This window comes from Cylas formicarius, unplaced genomic scaffold (genome assembly GCF_029955315.1).
Source record: "Cylas formicarius isolate icCylForm1 unplaced genomic scaffold, icCylForm1.1 PGA_scaffold_3__17_contigs__length_32017465, whole genome shotgun sequence".
In the NCBI taxonomy this organism is placed as follows: Eukaryota; Metazoa; Arthropoda; class Insecta; order Coleoptera; family Brentidae; genus Cylas; species Cylas formicarius.
Genome location: NW_026844326.1, coordinates 20,051,793 through 20,072,444, shown reverse-complemented (window position 1 = coordinate 20,072,444; position 20,652 = coordinate 20,051,793). Strand labels below are relative to the sequence as shown.

General features: G+C 35.0%; 2 protein-coding genes across 6 annotated transcripts in view; one reads left to right on the top strand and one right to left on the bottom strand.

Annotated features, from left to right (window-relative positions):
* Positions 1–97: 97 nt before the first annotated feature.
* On the top strand, positions 98–20,267 carry LOC132699135 (serine/threonine-protein kinase Chk2-like). Of its 3 annotated transcripts, XR_009618477.1 has the most exons (9): positions 98–573; positions 626–830; positions 879–1,062; positions 2,701–2,826; positions 2,884–3,084; positions 3,137–3,375; positions 3,507–3,684; positions 5,612–6,070; positions 20,149–20,267. XR_009618477.1 is itself a non-coding variant. In XM_060665661.1 (8 exons), exons 1-8 carry the CDS (start codon positions 450–452, stop codon positions 5,657–5,659), a joined length of 1,305 nt encoding a protein of 434 aa, XP_060521644.1. In that variant the 5' UTR covers positions 98–449; the 3' UTR covers positions 5,660–6,851. The 3 variants fall into 3 exon arrangements, 2 of the variants coding, with proteins under 2 accessions (XP_060521644.1, XP_060521642.1); XM_060665661.1 differs by lacking the exon at positions 20,149–20,267 and having other exon boundaries at positions 5,612–6,851; XM_060665659.1 differs by lacking the exons at positions 5,612–6,070; positions 20,149–20,267 and adding an exon at positions 4,852–5,457 and having other exon boundaries at positions 103–573.
* The window catches only part of LOC132699133 (protein spinster), a 53,559-nt gene continuing 40,276 nt past the window's right edge, over positions 7,370–20,652 (bottom strand). Inside the window, exons 5-11 of one of the 3 annotated variants that reach the window (XM_060665657.1) lie at positions 20,201–20,404; positions 18,619–18,747; positions 16,494–16,755; positions 12,887–12,985; positions 11,956–12,181; positions 11,290–11,348; positions 7,370–8,976 (exon numbers count right to left, since the gene is read on the bottom strand). In XM_060665657.1, the coding sequence (XP_060521640.1) occupies positions 11,293–11,348; positions 11,956–12,181; positions 12,887–12,985; positions 16,494–16,755; positions 18,619–18,747; positions 20,201–20,404 (976 nt within the window). In that variant the 3' untranslated portion in view covers positions 7,370–8,976; positions 11,290–11,292. The remainder of the gene's footprint in view (positions 8,977–11,289; positions 11,349–11,955; positions 12,182–12,886; positions 12,986–16,493; positions 16,756–18,618; positions 18,748–20,200; positions 20,405–20,652) is intronic. The other 2 variants (XM_060665656.1, XM_060665658.1) reach the window with 2 other exon arrangements.

The following is a 20,652-nucleotide window of genomic DNA, read 5'->3' as shown; positions in this document are numbered from 1 at the left end:
TCTTAGTATTGGTCAAGTACGTTCACAGATGAAACTCTTAGGTCTTACCAGGCCGGAAAAGCTTTTATTGGACCTTAAAATCGCAATCCTTCAAGTAATAATTTAGAACGGAAAAGATAGCTTGCAAACATTAAAATGGATTGTCGCTTAATTTTTAAATTATTTTCAAAAAGACACAAGAATCCGATAAAAAACTGTAAGTTACATATATATTCTTTGATCCGGCAATGTAGCGTGGTGCTAAGAGCGACAGCCAAGGAAACACGGCACCATGGCATCGATGTCTCATGCAAATCTGACCAATCAGTGTCCTAATTCACATGCGTTTAACGGTTTTTATGTAATTGCAGAAAGATTATATATATATATTTTTTAAGCCTTAAGCGGAAAAGTAAGTTCAATTTTCCTCGGCATTTAACGAACAAAGTTTTCTGGCATTAGCCGTGATAATGGAGGAAGAATTAGCTTTAACTTTGACTCCCAAAGAGGAGTTACGATCTTCTCAACATTTGCAGGGGACCTCGATTCCGTGGGGCAGACTTATCACTTGCAAAACGTACTTCGAGTCTATAGGTAAATTAAATAATTTTGTGATTATGAATTTAGAATTCACGATTTTCCGCAGATTTGGTCGAAACGACTTTTAGTTTCGGCAGAGCGGACGATTGCGATGTAATCGTGACAAGTAAAATGGTGAATAACCACGTATTACTTAACATTTCCAAGAGACATTTTTTGATTCAAAGAGAGGACGACGGCTTAGTGTATATTACGGATCAAAGTAAAAACGGAACTTTCATTAACGGTGTGTTAGTGGGCAAAGGGAAAACGTAAGTTCTTTTTAAGTGAGGTTGCCATTTCCGATGAAACAGTTTCAGAAAAATCTTAAAGAGCGACGATCACATTTCCCTAGCAGGTGGGCAGAATACCTTTTATGTGTTCCTCTGTAAGGGCCCTGAAGGAATACAAGATTTCTTACCTGAAGCACTTAAGGTTAAGTATGCTTACATTAAGCAATTAGGACGAGGCTCTTGCGGCGAGGTTTGTCTGGTGAAACACAGAGTAAGTTGATAAACAATGTAAATAAAATAATCTTTATTGCAAGAAAAAAAACTATTGCAACAAAATATTACACCATTCAATAACATAACTTTTACAAATAGAACCACAAAATAACATTTCACCTAAATGGGTACAAAAAAGGCTCAAATTCCACTAAAGGCTGTGATCTATTAGACACGAAATTTTTCATACAATTTTTAAATATTTTTATAGGGATTAGGTATAATGGTATAGTTAGAGTCCAAACTTTTATTTTTACGCACTCTTTTATATTCTTTAATGTGTTTCTTTAATGTTTTACTGGTTTGTCGGACATGATCCACATTTCAACTTATAGACTCTAGATTTCTGAGTTATTTGTGATTTAGTTTTGTTGTCTTTTAAAAATGTTACCTATGGTGTTTTTAGTTTTAAAAGCAATTTTAAGATGAAATTCAGATAGATGTTTCCAAATTTTCTTGCTAGGTTCGTCTATGTATTTTATTGTTTGATAAATGTATGTATGTATATAGAGTTCAGAGTTTTTTTCAAAAATTTCTTTGGAGAGTAATCTAAGTAGAATGTGGATATATGTGAGGGTTTATGGTAAATAAAAAAATTTAGTTTGTTCTGTAATTTGGTTATAGTTGAGTCCAGAAAGTTTAAAGAATTATCTAATTCTGTCTCTATAGTAAAATTTATACGGTTATGTATGGAGTTAGTATGATTCAAAAAGGGCTGTAGTTGTCTTTCCGTTCTAGAACACAAAAGAGATCTTTTACTCACAGGATATTTATGTATATTTTTTAAATTGTCTGTGAAAGTTTCTGCAAGTAGTGGACTAAGTGCATGAGACAATATTCTCACTCAGAAACAAGTCAACATTATCACAAAACAAGACTTGTTAGATAGTTTAATAGTTGGTTTAGACCAAAATTATTTTGAATTTAATGGTAAATATTAATCATGGGAAACCCACTTAGTCGAAACATCTACCTAACTAAAACACCGCAGTAAGTTTTTTTTAAAAACGAAACCATGCAAGACTCAAAAACCCGGAGTCTACAAATTGAAATGTGGTTCATGTCCCAAATTGTATGCCCGACAAACCAGTAGAACATTAAAGAAACGCATTAACGAACATAAAAGACCGTATAAAAATAAAAGTTGGGAATCTAATTATGCCATCATTGGTTTAAGCTCAGAAATTAACAAGTTTGACGATAATTTTGATATTTTACATAATGAATCAAAAAGCAAAGAACTAAATTTGCTAGAAGCTATTACTTAATGACCAATTGGATTTAAATTCCTCCCCGTTGTTAAATTTAAATTTATAACTCTACAACTGTGGGATGTGGGAATATTATCATATTTTGTGTTTGATAAAGGCAGGGTGTTACCGAAACAGCTGTCATAAACCAATAAATAACTGTGAAAATGTGAACACCTCAGTTCAAATATGAGTGTCTAACTCTCAAATTCAGCTTGCCATTGTTCCTTCTATTATATGTGGGACATGTTTTTGCTTTTCAAATTTTATTAAGCAATAAACAAACTCGTAATTTATGTTAATTATTTATGAGTTAAAAATGTCACAGATATTTTCTAATCCTGCCCAAAAACTTTAAAGTAACAATAATAATTAGTATTTTTCAGGACACCTGCGAGGTGTTTGCCATTAAAAAGATTGTCAAATCTCAGAGGAACACCTCTCAAATGCACAAAATTAATCACCCTTTGAAGATAGCAAACGAAATTAATATTTTAAGGCAAATATCCCATGTAAGTAGATTTAAAGTAGCCGTAGTTTGGTAACAGGATGGATGCCTGTATTTCTAGCCCTGTATTGTGGGGATGCAGGAGTTGTTGGAGACAGAAAGTGAAGTTTACCTCGTTTTGGAATATATGGCTGGAGGAGAATTGACTAGCAAGATTATTAACCAGAATTTAACAGAAGCGAATGTAAAATTTCACTTTTACCAAATGATTTTAGCGGTGCAGTACCTCCACCTTAAAGGAGTTACCCACAGGGACTTGAAGGTGAGTTTTTATTAGTATATCTGATTGAGAGTTTATAACTGCGCGGTTTTAGCCCGAAAATATTTTGCTCCTGGATGATAAACCCGAAACCATACTGAAGGTTTCGGATTTCGGTTTGAGTAAGGTAACCGACCAAGATGACATGAGAACCGTGTGTGGTACTCGCAGGTTCGTGGCCCCCGAGGTCCTGCACAACGCCTTCCGGGACTACGGGGAGTACGGCAAGGAAGTAGACGTGTGGAGTTTGGGAGTTATCTTGTTCCTGATGCTGTCGAAGCAGTTTCCCTTTGAGTAGGAACTGTTACATTGTATTTTTAGGAATAAAAATGATAATGACGTATTGAATTTTCTATAAAAATCACTAAAGCTAATTCGTTTTCCTTCCAACTTGTAATTTTATGGTCATTATATGAACATTGTAGGTCTGACGACGTGGACACTTTGAGGCAGCAGATTTTAACTGGTGCTTATGACATGAAGGGCCAGAACTGGGCAGAAATTTCCTCAGAAGCTAAACATCTCGTCAGGTCCATGCTGACCCTACATCCGAAGCTTAGGATTAAGTTGAAAGATATATTTAAGCATCCCTGGATAAGTCGGGTGAGTGACATTAGTTTCTTGTGATTTTTTAATGATAATAACGTTCTCACAAATGGATGTAAGCGCAAGCTACTCTAGAAAAAAATATCATAATGATAATAATAATAGAATAAATTTTTATCAGTAAAATCTCCTTCTGTCTACAGAACTAGTTTTCATCCTAACGTTATTGAAGTTTAGGATTTGGCCATAGTGATCAGAAATGTTAGATATGTATTTTTGTGATATCACATTGATATTGCTGATAACATTGTCAATCTGTCAAACAGATTCAGCCAGTCATTAGAACACTGTATATTAGTAAAGTAAAGGTTCATTGGTGTTTCCAAATATAAAGTATTTTTATCACAAGTCCTAATCTTTTAATTAGTTTAATTCATTCATTGATGCATTAAAATTTTAAAATTGTTCAATATGCGATGATTTAAAAATTCTTATACTTTATCTCACTGGAAATCTTTCACCCAATAGAATTTTTTTTAATTAAGAACGTTTTCATTTTTAATTTGAAAGAATTTAATTTTACTTGTTTGATATTATTTGGGAACTAGTATATTCTTGCATAATTACCCATATGTTCTTTCATATAAAATAGGTTATCCATTATATATATTTGCAAGGTATTGTTAAAACTCCCAGCGTATTAAAATGCTTTTTTATGACAGATCTATATGTTAGCACCTCGATTATTCTTACTTCCCTTCTCTGTAATGTAAAAATTCTATTTTGCATGAGAGGGCCCCCAAATCATTATTGCATAAGTTGGCTACTCTTCGAGTTAGATGCCCTTGGTAGTGATTTTAAATATTTTATAATAAATATTGTCTTGCATAACTTTTTGGTAATAATGTCATTACGAGCTTCAAATGAAAGTTTGGGATCAAAGTAAACTCCCAATCTGCTCAATATTGTTTTATTTTTTCTTTTTTCCTATCTTTGTTATATTAAATTGGACATTTGCAACGAACCATTGATCCAAGCCCCCATCCATTGCTGTATCCAAAGCTTCAATACCCGTGTTATCATTGACAAAGAGATATTTTAATTTTTCTTGGCTTTGTCAATATCATTAATATATATTAAGAACATCAAAGGTGAGAGCAGAGATCCTTCAGCAAATCTACTGAAAGCTAATCTCTACCATTTCTATGTTGGCACCCCCCACAGGACCTACCGATGCAATACAGGGTGCAACGTTTGCTCCAAGAGAGCGGCTGTGACAATCTGACGGAGTATTTGGAGGAACTCGAGCCTCCGGAAAAGAAATTTAAATTTACGCTTTTTAATTCTTCCTCGTCTTCGAGCAGATCTGATTCAACCTTAATCTTAGAAACCGGTTTAGGTGATAGCAGTGTTAAGTGCCAATAGTCCCAATATGTGTGAGCTTTCAGGGCAAAGTGCCATAGCTTATCAAAGAGTTATCCGTTTTGTGTTCGACAAGTCTTCCTGTTTGTTTTTGTATTTTTAGTACCTTTTTTTTTGTGCTGAAAGTATTTCTTTAGTTTGTAAGGTTTGACTGATACAGTTGAAGTTTGTTTACATTCCTATTTAGCTGTTTTGTATTTATATACTTTGTTTTTAATGTGCAAGGTATTTTTTATATTGTACCTAACTCCACGAAAAACATAGTTTTGCAGTATTTTGTAATGAAAGTTTTTTGATATACAAATAATACTGAATTTTCTCATTCGGCATGTTTTATTGCAGAATAAAACTGAAAACAGTCATACTATCCATCTAAAATACAAATTAAAATATAATATAACAAATAAATAAATATATACAGTTATTTTATTTTGATTCTGAGGAACCCCTGTGCATAAAAAGTAATAAATAAATCAATTTACGAATTTTTTTAAACATTTGTTAAAAACTTACATTTCTTATAAAAAAAATACAAATATTAAAAGAGTTGTTTCTTTTTCAGTCTTCTTTTGCCACATTCAAATTCAAAGAAATAGGAACCGCTACCTAAGATAGACTAAGCTGACAACTTTAATGAAGTGTTTTTCTCTTAATTTATCTTATATACTTGATCCGAAAGAAAAGCTTCACGAATTTGGTTCCTTATACTTCCAATGCAATATTGGAAGAGTAAAAATTATTTGTAAAACAAAAGTTATCGTATAAATTTTCATGTGTCCGAAATGGAAAATTTGCGCTTCGCCCTTGGTGAAGGGCTCAAAAGAAAGTGACGCAGTTGGTGAATTTTGTGACATTTCCATCTCTACGAAAATATCATAGCCGCCCGAGGCGTCCCGATTTTTACCGTACGATGGCCATTAGGTATGACGGCTAAAATCCTAGGCTGATGCGATTGTTGTTTGTTGTTATTTCTACCAACGTCGAGGGACAAAAACTTTTTTGCATTAAATTGCTCCAAGTGGTAAGTGGACACCAATCAACGTTTTATTACATTTTCGGGATATTACCCACGAGTTTGGGGATGTTTTCGGCGATATTATTCACGACTTGAACGTTTGTCAAATCTGAGGGCCACCCACATGTCACTCAGCTAATGAATCATGTTGTTTTGCCAAAATGTATCCAAACAGTAATGGTTGTGTGGAATAGTATTCAACACCTCTGATAAGTTTTTCAGAGAAACTTCCACATGCTTTTTATAAAACTTCTTGATTCCTCCTGCGTCGGTTTTTGCTGAGTCGAACTTGTTAACGTATTGCTAATCATTCTGTTGGCTTCTTCAGAGCTTGATTGAAACTGGCTCGCATTGTACCCTGTACATGCTTATATATTGTTTGACGGGGGCGGAACTAAATGAGCGGCATAAACTCCTTCTCGAATGACTGATTTCCATATTGGTGACAAGTAAAAACCTGAGTCGCGGTTAAGATTGTTAGGTTGTTTATAGATGCAAGAATTTTAGTTTTACCAAATAAAATTTTATGTCCGGTTTGGTGATTGTGTTCGGCTACTGCTGATGAGTTTATTTGTCTTAGTCTTAAGGCTCTCTCGTGAAACGTTAGCAAGTTCGACTCAGCAAAATCCTACGCAGGAAGAATTCAGAAGTGTTGTAAAAAACATCTCTGACAAAACTTTTTTAGTCACTCGTTTATTAAGCACTCGCATTGCTCGTGCCAAACAAAAAAAATTGGGACATAACATACTATTTGGATCTTGTGAATCTACTTGCCCAACATGGTAATGGTCGCCATAGCGGTAGGTGGAGTAACAAGTAAAATTCTAGGGAACAACTGTTAATTATGGAGTTGGTATTGTTGGCTGTTATTTAGTATCGCTGCAGAACATAGTTTCGTAGTCTGTGGTATGAATATAAATGCTCGAACGTTACCAATGTTGCCATTGTTATTCGTTGTTTCACAGCTTCGATTTAGTGTTTTGTGACTTTTGGCAGTGAATTTGTGCAAATCACTTTTAGTGCTTGGTAGAATTTATTTGGCAGAGACTATTCAGAATACCGCGACAAGTGTTTCGGTAAATGCCTTGTGATCGAAAAAAAAAGAGTCTTAAATACCGCATTTCCTTTGTCGCGTTTTACCCTTGAATAAGAATAAGGTTAACATGGTACTGTTGCTTATACAAAGTACTGGAACTTTATTTACTGTGATACAAAACAGTCTTGTTCACGGATCTGTGGCATAAGTACAAGGCTTTGAAGTATTAAAGTATTTTATTTTTTTATATAAAGTGATTTAGTGGAATAGTGCCAAAATGGAAACTGTTTATACTTATGGAAACCGTTTTCTATGAACAACGCACAAACCTTTTAAAAATGCCCCGCAATGGTATATATAACTGGAGCTAAAAGTAAAGGTAAATATCAAAACGAATAAATTATAGATAAAACGTTTATTTTCATCTGAGAAATTTTAAAAAAAATCTATTCAAATTACAAAGCCGACGTGCGCAACCCCCACCTCACGTAAAACAGCTGTCTACGCGCAACGCTAATCAGTCTTCATTACAGGGTTAGTTTTCGGGTAACTTAAGTACTGGTACTTTTTAGCTTCGTAAAATTGTTAAAATTTCCCGCGACTGGGTAGCGGCAGAGGGCGTGCAAATATTTCGTAACCCTATTTTATTAAAGCTTTGTCGATTTCGCGTTTGTTGTAAATCTTACGGGTAGTGATAAAGACATCTTCGACGATATACAAAAAATCTAAATTTTTCCGTGTTCCACGGAATACAATAAACAGATGCAAACCCGGACCGCACAACCCAAGATCCGTAAACACAATAGGTATCTAACAGAGGTAACACGTGGAACCATTAATTGTCGAGTTTACATTTATAAAAGCAATTTTAGCGTGAAATTTTGCTTCTCAAGTAATAATTCCTAGTGGAATAGTAGAAACAAAACAAAAAGAATTTTAACTTTTAGATATGCCTGGAATGCGATGTGATGACTACAATAACAGCATAATAAAGGCATTGAAATATAGGAAAATATAATTTTATCGATTACCTAGAGATCAATAATTTTACCAAATTTGAATTCGGTGTTTGAGCATGTAGCATCGCAAGATGATTAAAAGGATATAAAGTATGTTTACCAAGCACATCTTTGCAGCATTTGTTATTTTGTATTTGTGTTCTTACATTAATTTGTAAATGAAATATTTATATGGGATGTGTGTTTTAGTTAAACAAGGTTTGGAGGAAATGGAGTTTAAAAACATATTTTACATTCTTGATATTTTATACAATAAAATTAAGTATTTAATGGGAACAAATGAGACAAATAAAAAATGGGAAGCGAAATTATAACAAAATTGACAATAAAAGTAAGATGTCTATATATCACCGATTCAATTATATGTGGGCAAGAAAAGAACAGCGCTATTTGCAATAAAAGAAGTTGAAAAGAGAGCGTCAATACGCGCTTTAGAATCTGTTTTAACCTATTGTGTTTATACTTATACTACATTCTAACAAAAAAAGGTGATGTTCTTTATGTACAAATGGCAGTTTTGTTGACACGGAAACGTTCCACACGTATATATTTGTTTTGTAAATAAATTACCTAGCGCTCAATAAATAGCTCTTCTACATTCTTTTACTATACAACGGGCAAACCGAAAAATAAATTATATAATTTTTCACAAACACCGCACGCTTAGACTCTAGTGGAAATTATGTACAACAAAGTTCACGCCGAACTTTATTTTTAGTTGCCGTAGTACGTACAAAACGGTACACGGCAGCACTCGAATTTTTAAAACAAAGTTCCGTACGCACGACATGTGCTTTTCTGGTTTCTCAATTAGGTGGACTGCAGGTCTTCGTTGATTAAAAGCCGCTGCGAATTCCCTGCAAAAAACACATACGGCCGTTTGTAACAGTGGGAGGCCGACGTGAGAGACCACGCGACGGTCCAGTACCGCAGAACCACCACCACAACTAACCAAATGATCACGAATTTTTTGGGCACGTTTTTGAACCATTTGGTTTGGGTTCGAGAACCGATAAGTCGCAATATTAGTTATGACCAGTATTATTAGTAATCGTTGTGCAACAAATGAAAATATAAGAACTGCCTGTATGTTGTGTTATACTTTCTATAATAAATTGCGTTCAGATTGAAAACATTCCTAAATAAAAACCTAAAAAACAAAGATATTTGGTGTATTTGTCTGTATATAATCTGGTGCGTAGACCGTGACATTTATATTTATGTTAACATTGACAAATTTGTTACGACTTTCGCGGCCAGTTGATGAACTGTTGTTTAGTGCTTGAACATACTAGTGAGGAATCGAGGCAACAATCTGGATCATACAGTATATAGGAAGCCAACATACACGACCGGATACCTGCACGACGTCAACCAACCATCACCCAAGGCAGAAGAAGAACCTTGATGAGCTCGAACAGATAATGGCTACAGCAAGAGCGAGATCGAGCGGTCATTGGGCTTGAGATCATTAAGGTCAGGGGAAACCGAACCACGACCTCCTACCTCTCCACCATATCTTCCATATATTCCGAGAGTCATAGACAGGATTGACAGGGCTCTAAAGAAACACAACAAAGAAACATTCTTCATCTCTATGAGACAGAACAAAGATTCGAAATTCAAGATTTGGGAGTTAGATGTCCGTCACTTGAACTCTCCATAATCAATAAAGCTTCATCTAGGTCCGTCTCTCTGACCAGACTTCACAGGTGGTGCTCAGTCCCTGGTTTAGTTACGCCTGTTACGTTACATGTGTCGCTGTGGAGGGCTGTTCTATTCAGTATTGAGTATTGCCTTCCACACCCTTTAGGCTTAGATATCTTGTAAGCCGGCACTGGCCCATCAGTAGACCTACCATTATCCTGTTTGTAGCTTAGCAGGTCTGGTGTAAATTTGATCAATAGGAATTGAGGAATTCCTTGGCCTGTCTTTGTCCGGGGGTTTTATCGGGATTCTTTTTCCATCCATATTTTCATCGCTGATTCTATAACGAGGATATGTCTGAATTGTTTCTTCTAGCGGGTTTAGCCAACTCAGGTTCTGGTCCAATCATACCTTTGTGACTTTCGTGGCCTGGTACCCATGACAGTGGCACTTTATTTTGACTGGCTTCTTTAATACCTTATGACAATCTAAAACTACCTTGGATGTCATTTTTCTGGATTTCATAGCTTTTATTGCCGTCAAATTAATGTAGATCGCAACTCTTTTATTACGATTCTTTTTCATCTTCATTTCTCTTTTACAAGTTTCTAGTGCGGTAATCTCTGCTTGAAATAGAAATTTTCATTTTCGTCTGAGTTTTTGAACTGCCTGTGTACCTGTCCACCAATTATTGGTGACTATGGGACGGACTTTTCTTCACATTCTATGTAGATTTGTATTGGTAGGATATTCAGTAGGAATACCAGCGCTGCAGTGGGCGTTGTACTTCAGTAACGTACAGACTCGGTAGCCTTTGCGCGATAGTCAGCTTCCACTTGCTTGTCCGAGAATTCATTTTACGGGAGTCTGCGGTTTTGTTTGAACTATCAAAATATCGATGGGAACGAGATTCAAAGGAGCATGAGGCAAGCTGCAGACTAGTAGAAATCCGATCTGAAATCCAATCCTCGCGAATATCCGAGCTTTGGCAATCGACATCTCATTTGTACCGAAGAGGAACACACCTCGAAATCAACTGAAGCGAGCCTCGAAGTTGATTGAAGCCAAACCTATATATTGGTATAAGTACAACTTGTGCAGCAGAATTAGTCAATCTACGTCCAACGTTGGAGCTGGAAGGATCTGTGAGGAAACTTACTACTCATTGCTAGCGAAATGTTAGGTAGCAATTCCAATCGAAGACGGCCTTGAGAGCCGAACCGCGAAAGCCTTAACCAATTTGTTTTGTCTTATATTTAAAATTCATATAACGGGCCCGTCTAACGTTTGAAGCAAGTATAACTAGAATTTTAAGTTTAAGTTGAATTGTACAATGAAAAATAATTTCTTATTAAATTTTATAAATTAATTTTATAAAATAATTTTTTGTTTTTACTGCATTGAAAAAGCTTCATAACGAAGATTCTTTTGAGTTATTTTTTTAACGAAACGATTTACCTGAAAAATTGTTACGAAATGATCGGTGATGTATATAGAAAACGAAAAAAAAAAAATCGACGTACGTGCTACGAATTTTCGAGGGCGGCCAACGGGTCCGTGTGGTCCGTACGGTTCTGTTGTCCTAAACACGACGGAGAAAAAAAAAAGTCAAGATTATCGAAGAAGAAAAAACTTCAAATTCAGTACTTGGTCTGAAACTACAGAGAATAATTAATGAATGAAATGAATTAAACGGGAGTAATCGGCGCACTACAGAGCACTGTAGTTGTATTATGTTTCGGAACCACATGAGCCTTTCAACGTTTGAAAAATAAAGAAAAACACTTTATTTACTTCACAAAATATTCTCGACAATAATGAAAGATAAAATCAAAACCAATGTGTGGCATTAAACTTAGTTACTGTTTTATTACAGAATCCCGTATTTAGAAAAATTCCTCCCAAGATTGCCGAATCTGTCTCTCGGCGCGTGATAGAAGATATTTTCTCGAGGTTTGTGGATACAATACTCCCTTGCTTACTTTTTATATAACATATAAACATAACCTATAATTTGGTGATCTTTGGATATTTGGCAACTTTCGGAATTTGAATGCATTTACAACTTTCTTTTTTATAACTTTTTTTTTGGACCTGTCTGAAACGCAGTCGTTTACATTACGTGCTTATTACCCAGGACACGAAGGACCGTTGTTTTTTTTTTTCGAATCAAACTCAAAAATATTTACCGTGGATCGCCCTTTCCACCTTTTCCTTGTCCTCCACGATGAAGAAGGCATTGAAGAGGAATAAGAAGCCGCCGAGGATTTCTACGAAACACGCCGTGAATAGCGCATATTGTAACGCTTTGAATTCGATTAGGGTCGTATCCGAGTCCTGTGGTGTCAATGTTACATTCATGGGCGTCGTCACGTTGTCGTTGCCCCGAAGCATGATTTGGTAAGCTTCGGATAACTAAAATTGCGAAAAAATGGGTAAAAATCTTCTTCTCGTCAAGACAAATCCAGAACAGGCAGAGTCACATTGAATTGGCAACAGCAATCGTGTAGAAATGATTCAGCGGCATTGGATTCTTTGGTAGGGGCTAGACCCAAAAAAAGTAACAAGAGTTTTCTCACCACATCTCAAATATCAAAGAAGTTGAAAGAACACAAGCCGAAGGATTTTTTATATCAAACAAAATCGTGAAAAACCTTTTCCGTTTCACCAAAAAAAGTCGAAACAACTGCTATCAGTCTCAGGCCAAGATGTTCTCTCTATAAAGGGGGACAAGATTGAGGGCACCTTATGGTTCCATACACCATATAGAAGATCCCTACAAAGGACGACTGGCTCTAGGCGGGAGAAAAAATTGTGCCACATGCAAGCACTGGAACAGGAGCCGGTATATATATGAGCTCTCAAAAGAAATGAAATAAAATGGAACTCAGAATGACGCATGTTGAAAACAAAAGTAATTAATTTATGTGGCCGAGTTGGAACTTCGGAAAAACAATACAAAAGATATTTTTTGACAGGCGTAATTACAAGGAACGATTTGGATTTTTTTTTTGGTGCAGGATGAATATTTGCTAATATAGTCAGTTTGAATCGATTCTCTCCAATAGATGCTGTAAGTTTAAGACAATTCTCTGTTTTACTATTAGAAGGTATACTTACCACACCAACCAAATAAGGACTGCCGGCGTCACCCAACGCATGGGATACGAGTAGCTGGAACCCTTCCGCCGTTGATCTCCTGATGGGCAACACCACATACTGAAAATCAAATGGTACGCGATTTGAAGACCAATATACCTTGGCTAATAACTTTCACGCCGAGGACGCGGAATTGCCATGTTTAATATATTTTTTAACATTCTCTAATAAAAGAATACAAAATATATTACACTCGCAAACTCAATGACCTGGTGGAAGCATGTGGAGAACGGAAACCTTGTATTTATTTATTCGTGAAATATCAACACGGACCACTAAAGTACTTCTATAAGGAAATCTTTAGACCTGCAAACGTAATTTTTGACACTAAAATTTAAAACAACTCAAATAACGTCATGACGGTACAGGGTACTGAATATGAAATATGTATAGCGAGTTCGGAGGAATTCAGCCTGCATATGTAGTAATATAAAATTTTAAAACTATCCGAACAATTTTTGTCTTAGTTTTTTTTTACCTTCAGTAGATAACCCAGTTTCCAAAAAAAATGTTTTTTTTTATTTAATTTTTAGACAAAATATGTTTAGCTGTTACATTCTGTAATCCTCCATCCTAGCTTTGGACGACGACAAGACAAAAACTTAAGTTTAGACCGGTATTTTTTTAACTGTACTTCACGACAAAAGAGGCTGCTTTTTGTACACATAAGACTAGACAGTTAATCCTTTGGACTATTAGCGAAATGCTTATAATAAAACAATAGCACGTATCTTACCAGGGCTATATCGACAACGATAGCCCAGTTCCAATTTAGGGTTGTCTGTCCCAAAAATAACAAAATGTACGCCCCCGCTTCGTGGGTGAGCACGGTGTAGGACGCCGCCACCAAAAGGGGTGAGGATAATAGCAATCCGATACCGCAAAAAATCGGGTCGATCCTGAGGAACGTTTGACGCAGGTACGGGGCCAAGGTGCCACCGATGGTAACACCCGTGAGACCCGAGATCATGGTCACGAAACCGAACAGAAACTTCGCTCTAAAACGTTTTCAAAAATTATTACCGAATGCCAAACGACCTTCATTCGACCTTAAGTCTTCCTGGCCTTGTAATCTTTGAATTTTATTTATCGTTTATGTGATATTTACAGCGGGTCGAATTTGAATTTGAATTTCCCTGAATAGACGGGCTAATTCGAGACTACCGGCACTAAAAACGCCAGAAAAAAAAACGGATTTATTTAAAAATAATTTTTAATTATTTGATTCTGAATTCTGGATTCTCTTTACGCAGAAGTATTTAAAACTTAACTTAAAGAAACATTTTTTGTAGGTTTAGCAGAAGAGTGTTGCTCAGTTTTGGTTAGTTTATATTTAATTCAACTAGTTTTCCAGATATCGGCAAAAACAAGATAAAAATAGGATTATTTTTATTTTAGCCCAACAACTTTGCCGCACCATTTTTTTTGTTCAACGCATTCTTCGAAAATTTTTTATTTATTTTTGGTGTTTAATAATAGTAATTATTTGCCGACAACAAACCTAGATTTGTTGCAAGCTTGGATTCGAAGCTTTATATTATAATTGCCTGCCAATTATCATAAGCTCTCTAACTTCACTTCCAGTTTGTCTGTGAACTAGACGCAATAATAATTTAAGCATCACACATTTTGTTATTCTGGTATTTAGAGAAGTTTTGTATATACATCTTTTTGTGTATAAAATAGATAATATGGTTGCCTGGTATGGAGACGTAAAGTTTAACAAAAATTTTTACAATAATAATAGACATAACACTCATAGTGCCAACATTTATATAGGTTATGCTGTAATATACAAAACGTCGAAACGCCTTTTAAGCATGTCTTGTTTAAATATTAATTATATTAAATTCCATAGAAGAACCAAAGAAAATTTCCGATCCAGATGACATTGTGATGGAGGCTGCTTGCTGTTACATTATTTTTGTTGACAGAGCCGAACCTTCTATACGTCGTGCTATAAGAGATGTAAATAAGATTCTCCATCTAATTTTTGACTTACCAATATCGGATTTAAAATATACGCGTTTATAATATCAAGCCAAATTTTTAGTTCATGTATTTGTCTAGGATCATTTATAGACCAGTATCGCGTATTTTGTCTGTTACAGCTTTTTCTTGTAGTGAATGAACTTTCGTAGGCTCATATATTTTTGTAAATTATTATTTTTAAATAGAATGTGATGATATTTCTGAGTCCTGTCTCTCTTCTGGTAGGCAAGAGAAACGGGATGTGTTCATGGACCCCGAATATATTTGTTTTATTTTCTTAATTCAAAACCGCTCTTTGAAATTATAACAAAATTTCATATTTTCGCCAATATCCCCAAAAAAAGGAATAAAATATAAAGTGTAATACTGATAAAATATACATTGAAAAAAAAACAAATATCAAGTAAGTGTTTTTTTATATGTCATTTAGGAAAAAACTTGGCTCTTAACCTTTGTTTTTTATTTGGCTTTTTGAGGTCTCCCAGTTTCTTCTAATGAAAAAATAATTTCCGTAACTCTCAAGTGACCCTTTAAATCCTATAAATGTCAACTCTGTTCACGAAGAAGTCTTCAGAGGTAAAATGCATAATTTAATTTTATTAAATTATGCGTTTATTAATTTAATTTTCCTTTTCTAAGTATTTCTTTTATTCCACGACAAAAGCGGCCGTTCCTTGCACACCCGATGAACGCTATCCTTTTCACCACTAGCGAAACGCTTATAAAAAGTAATAGCAAAAAAAAATAAGCGTACTTATTAAGAAACAGATTAAGCAAGACAAGAGATCAAGCGTTGTGTAAAGATATAAACCCCGTTGCTTCAAACGTTTATTCCAACTTTTTTGTTACAATTGCAGTTTTCAGCTAATATGTATACGTCAGGGACAAGATTGCAAAATCCATACATAAGGGAGCATAGTAATTCTTTTAAATACCCACTGAAGGCGAGAGGCTAGCATACATTTAATTGTTGCAACGGAACCATTCCTGCTAGCTCCTTAACCAAGGCACAACATTTCTTTTCATTCACTGTTTAGTCAACATATTCAACATTTGTCTGTCTGCAGTTTTATCAGCGCAGTAAATAAAATTATTGCACAAGTTTGTTCTGTGGTTGGGCATCCTCCTCCGAATTTCATTCGTTCAGTCATTTCAATATCAAAGCTAGTTAACGTTTTCCCTATTTTAAAGTCAGCATTCTTTTCACAATCATTTGAATCAATTAGATTAGAAAATAAAAAGTTAAAAAGTTTCGACAAGTTGGATGAGATAGCCTGTTCGCTATGAGTACTAATAATTTTGTATTTTTCGGATTTCATTCTAAGTATTTTCGGCATCAACATCGGAACTAGACATTTTCAGTTTCTTACTACAACAATAAAATATTTTTACCACACTCTTAAGTCTGGTTCTAATTGATTCATCATTTATACTTATTCTTAAAATAATGACGTGGAAGCGACATTATTAGATATTTTGAGATGATGGAAAGCACAGCCTTTTTTCGAGAATAATCGACGACCAAGTTAAACGTAAGTTTTTGCCTTGTCCGCTAAAACCGCACCTTCGTACTTACCAATAAAATGTCCGCGACTATGGACCAGGTGAGGTTGAGGAAGAACTCGCCGAAGAACACCATAGTGAAACACACGGGGGCCGAATACTTCGCTGAGAAAATGGCGAAGAAGACGAAGGGGCTCGACAGGAGCAACCCGAAGCCGCAAATATAGGCGTCGATCCGGTGGACCCTATGGCGCAGCCTCTGGGCCAAGTAGGAGCCCGTAGGTACCCCGATCAAGCCCGAAATCATGGCGACGATGCCGAAGCGGAAAGAAACGCTGCAAAGCCCAAGGAATGGAAAAAAGGAAGCCGAAAGTGTAAACGAAGCCGATGGCGAATTAAATACGAAAAAAAAAAATGCGTTTTTTTTTTTGACAAAAATCTAGAAGCAATCCATACAATATACGAAAGTGCTATCATAGTATACAATAAAGGGTTGGTCACGTTTATTATTGGAATATACCAAATAGTAAGAGACGCAGTACAGGAGAGTTTACGCTTCGGTGAGTTTGGTTAGTTGTAAAAACATTAAAATTAACTTGAACATATTTTTTGTTCCAATTATTTTGTTCAAATCGTTTACCTTCTTATAAAACCTCGCTTATACTCCAGTCAGAGCAATTGTGCTGTTAAACTAAAACTGACAAACAAAATTCCTGACGTAACTGCACACTTGCCCCGACGAGACTGTAAAAAACCTCTATGCGCTTAAATTTTGGTAATATTTAAAACTTTTACTCCCAATTTCCCAGCCTAATAGATTGCCGTTAACCTTATAACAAAATAAAGTGTTATAACTGCAAGTATATGAAAAAGTCTGAAAATTTCTTATTTGGTACAAAAAATGTATCTTGCAATTTATTTTTGTTTGTTTATGTCAATTCGAAAAAACACAACAATTTCAAGTAATATTAAATACCTTGGAAACTTTTAAACACTTATCTAGGAATCTGATACCTAGTGTTGAGACTGGTCAATTTGACCACTTCTTAATTGACTAGTCAAATTCGATCAAAATCTTTTAACTATTTAATCTTTTAATTATTTAATAATAATAGTATTTTAAAATAAATTTTATGCGTTTGTTTTCAAGGAATACCCGAATACCATACTAGCGATTAGGAGAATCGCAATAAAAATATCAACACTATTTAGTATTTTTAAAATTATTTGGGCCAATTGACCAAAAAATTGACAGGTCAATTCCACAACGCAACTTATAGCAGTATATATTGCAAATCGGTACAAAACTAAAAGTAACAGGACAACCAATTGAACACAATAATGTAATCATAACCTGGAAACAAGTGTTTGGTTTTGGTTAGTAATAAGTTTTTGAAAAAAGTTCGGAATTAAACTAAACATGCGTTTTAAAATTGTGCAAAGGAAAGAATTTGGGAAAGCAGCACCATCTTTGACGGTAGTTAAAAACGCATGGCAGTTCAAAGTAGCTTCAGAATATTTATTAGGTGTTTTACGATTAATAACGGGTTTATGGAATAAGCGATAAAACCCCCAAAAGGAAAAGTGTTTTAGGGTTTTTAACCAACACCACAGGTTTTATAGATAAAGTAACTGAAACGTTTTGGATGTAAGATTATAAAATTTATAGTGGTATTTATCGAATGTCTTACAAAACTATAAAAGCTATTATAAAAGATTTCTTATAAATCCCTTACAATACAACCATAAGCTCTGAGAAAATGTATATTGTATAAAAAGATCTCGTCTAGTCTTGTCAATAGTCAATAGATTTCAATTCCTAACAAAATATTTAATAAAAAGAAAACATTTTCGAAAATGTATTTTGAAGCTTTGGTTAGTTTTGTGATACATTAAACAACCCTTCAACCGTTTCAAAATCGACGTTTGCCCCTAAATTTTTGTCAGTTTTAATCAAAAGGGGCCAATCAAAACATACATTCCAATAATAAATAACAAGCGCATATAAGTAATAAAAAGAAACATTCATTTTTTTTGCAATCCCATGAAATTGAACTTTTTCGATTTTTTTATTGCAACAATTAATCAAAATGATAATTTATCTTTAATCGAACCGATGATGTGCGATTTAAAGACCCTCTACAATAAAATTTACAAAACCGTCAAATAGAGAGGTTCGACAATAATATGGAACTTGCCTATCTTCCGCGCCGGGATTCCCCTGAATGTTCAGTCCCTTTTCTATGAACTTAGGACCCCACCAAGCCAACGCCCCGGCCACGAAGGAAACGCAAGTGAAACCCGCGGTGGAGAGTATGTAGCTCTTGCTGAAACACAAAAATCACTTGTGTGTTAACTTTTAAGGATACGTATACATTTCAAATGTGACAACGGTGTGCATCTGGAACGTCATTTCGATGTTCGGCATAAAAACATCGAACATTATCAACGACGAGATTATCCACGCAAAGTCGGAGCTACTGTCTCCGTCGTTCCTCTTCAATAATTGCAACCAAGATTTTTAATATTAATATCTTTTTATCCATAGCCAATGGTCTAGTCTCAATTTCCAGTAGGTTGACAATAAAACTAGGTCCGACATAAACTAAATTAAATGAAATAAAAAAAAACTTCACATCAATTACAAGTCTAAAAATAATAATAGATAATGCTTAAGGGAGCAAAAAAGTCGATTTGGTTGTGATCATTAGTAAGTCTAGCTGATCTGTAAATAAAAATATTAAACCCATTGTTAGTACGATGTATAGATGGGGAGGTCAAAACTGTCCCTCGCTCCGGTAGTCCTGGGCCGAACATGACTGCACATTTATGTAATGAGAAAATTCGAAACCTGGAGTCAACGAGACTATACAAGGAAAACTTGTGTAAACATATAATAGAAATACAAGGGTCTTGAAAGATTAAAAATGCAGTTTGAAAATAAGAAGAGTTGAAAATAAATATCAAGACATTTCGATACGATGATTACACAGTGTCTTCCCCAGAACAACTTGGTTTGTTTCGAAACTTAAGCTAATTAGAAAAGCTTGGATTTTTTTATGTTGGAGTTTATAGCCTAATCAATATTATGGATATAGTAAAAAACACTGGAATACTTAAATATCTCCAAAACTGTCAAAGCTGGACCGGTAAAATTCAATACATGGGAGTTTTTGAACATGCAGAATTAAAAACTGCTAACTTTTCACCGATATAGTTCTATATTTTTCTATGTTTCGAAAATCTCCAAAATTGTAACATATTAAGAATTTTGTTATTAACCTTTTTCAGCTTTGGAGATATTTAAGCGTTCGGGTACTTTTTACCCACCCGGTATATTATATAGTTTTGTAGATGGGAAAAAACCGTTTCGTTAAGAAACGCGGAAATAAAGATGATAAAAGTGCAAAGAAAGATGAATGTACTTAGTATAGAACACAATGTAAATCTAACAGTAGTAAAGAATAAATATTTTATGTTAATATAGCTTATGTGTCGTTTCATTTTCTTTTATCTCTTAGACCCTGTAACAAACATGTACAATGACCATGTCATTGTATATGCATTGGATGATGAATATGAAGATCGAACTTCATACTACCAAATAGACAAAATACGTTTTCAAAAGATAATAATGCATACAAAGTATATTTAGGGTAAATATTAAGACACCCAAAAAAAATTGAAATCTGCGTCCAGCAGAGACAGAGACATGTTCTTTTTTTCAGGCATAAATGATACAGAGGAAGAAGGAAGTCAAACAGTTCACGTCAAACTTACTTTTTCAAGAGTTCTTTTATATCTTCGCCCCACGAGGTGGCCTCCATGTGGACGTTACCTTCACTGGCACCGCGTTCCGGTTCCTCCAGGAACACCACTATCATGAAAACAGCGACGAGGCCCAGGGCGGGAGTGACCCGGAGAGCCCAGTGCCATGAACCCGCCAAGCTGGCCGTTTCCGAACCCACTATGTAGCCCAAACCGCTGTAAAACACGTAGACGGTGCTCTTAAATTTACAAATAAACCTATCCAAGGCTTTTGACATTACACTAGCTTTGAAAATGAAGAACTACATTCTTTTTTAGTAGATTATTTGCACGAGAAAAAACAATATGTTCACAATTCTAATTATTTCGGTTACGCAGACGATTATTTCAAAAAATTTTCCAGTTTCTGTCAATTTCATTGGTCATTGGTAAACTAAAGTAAATGTATCTTTCATTTATCCAAC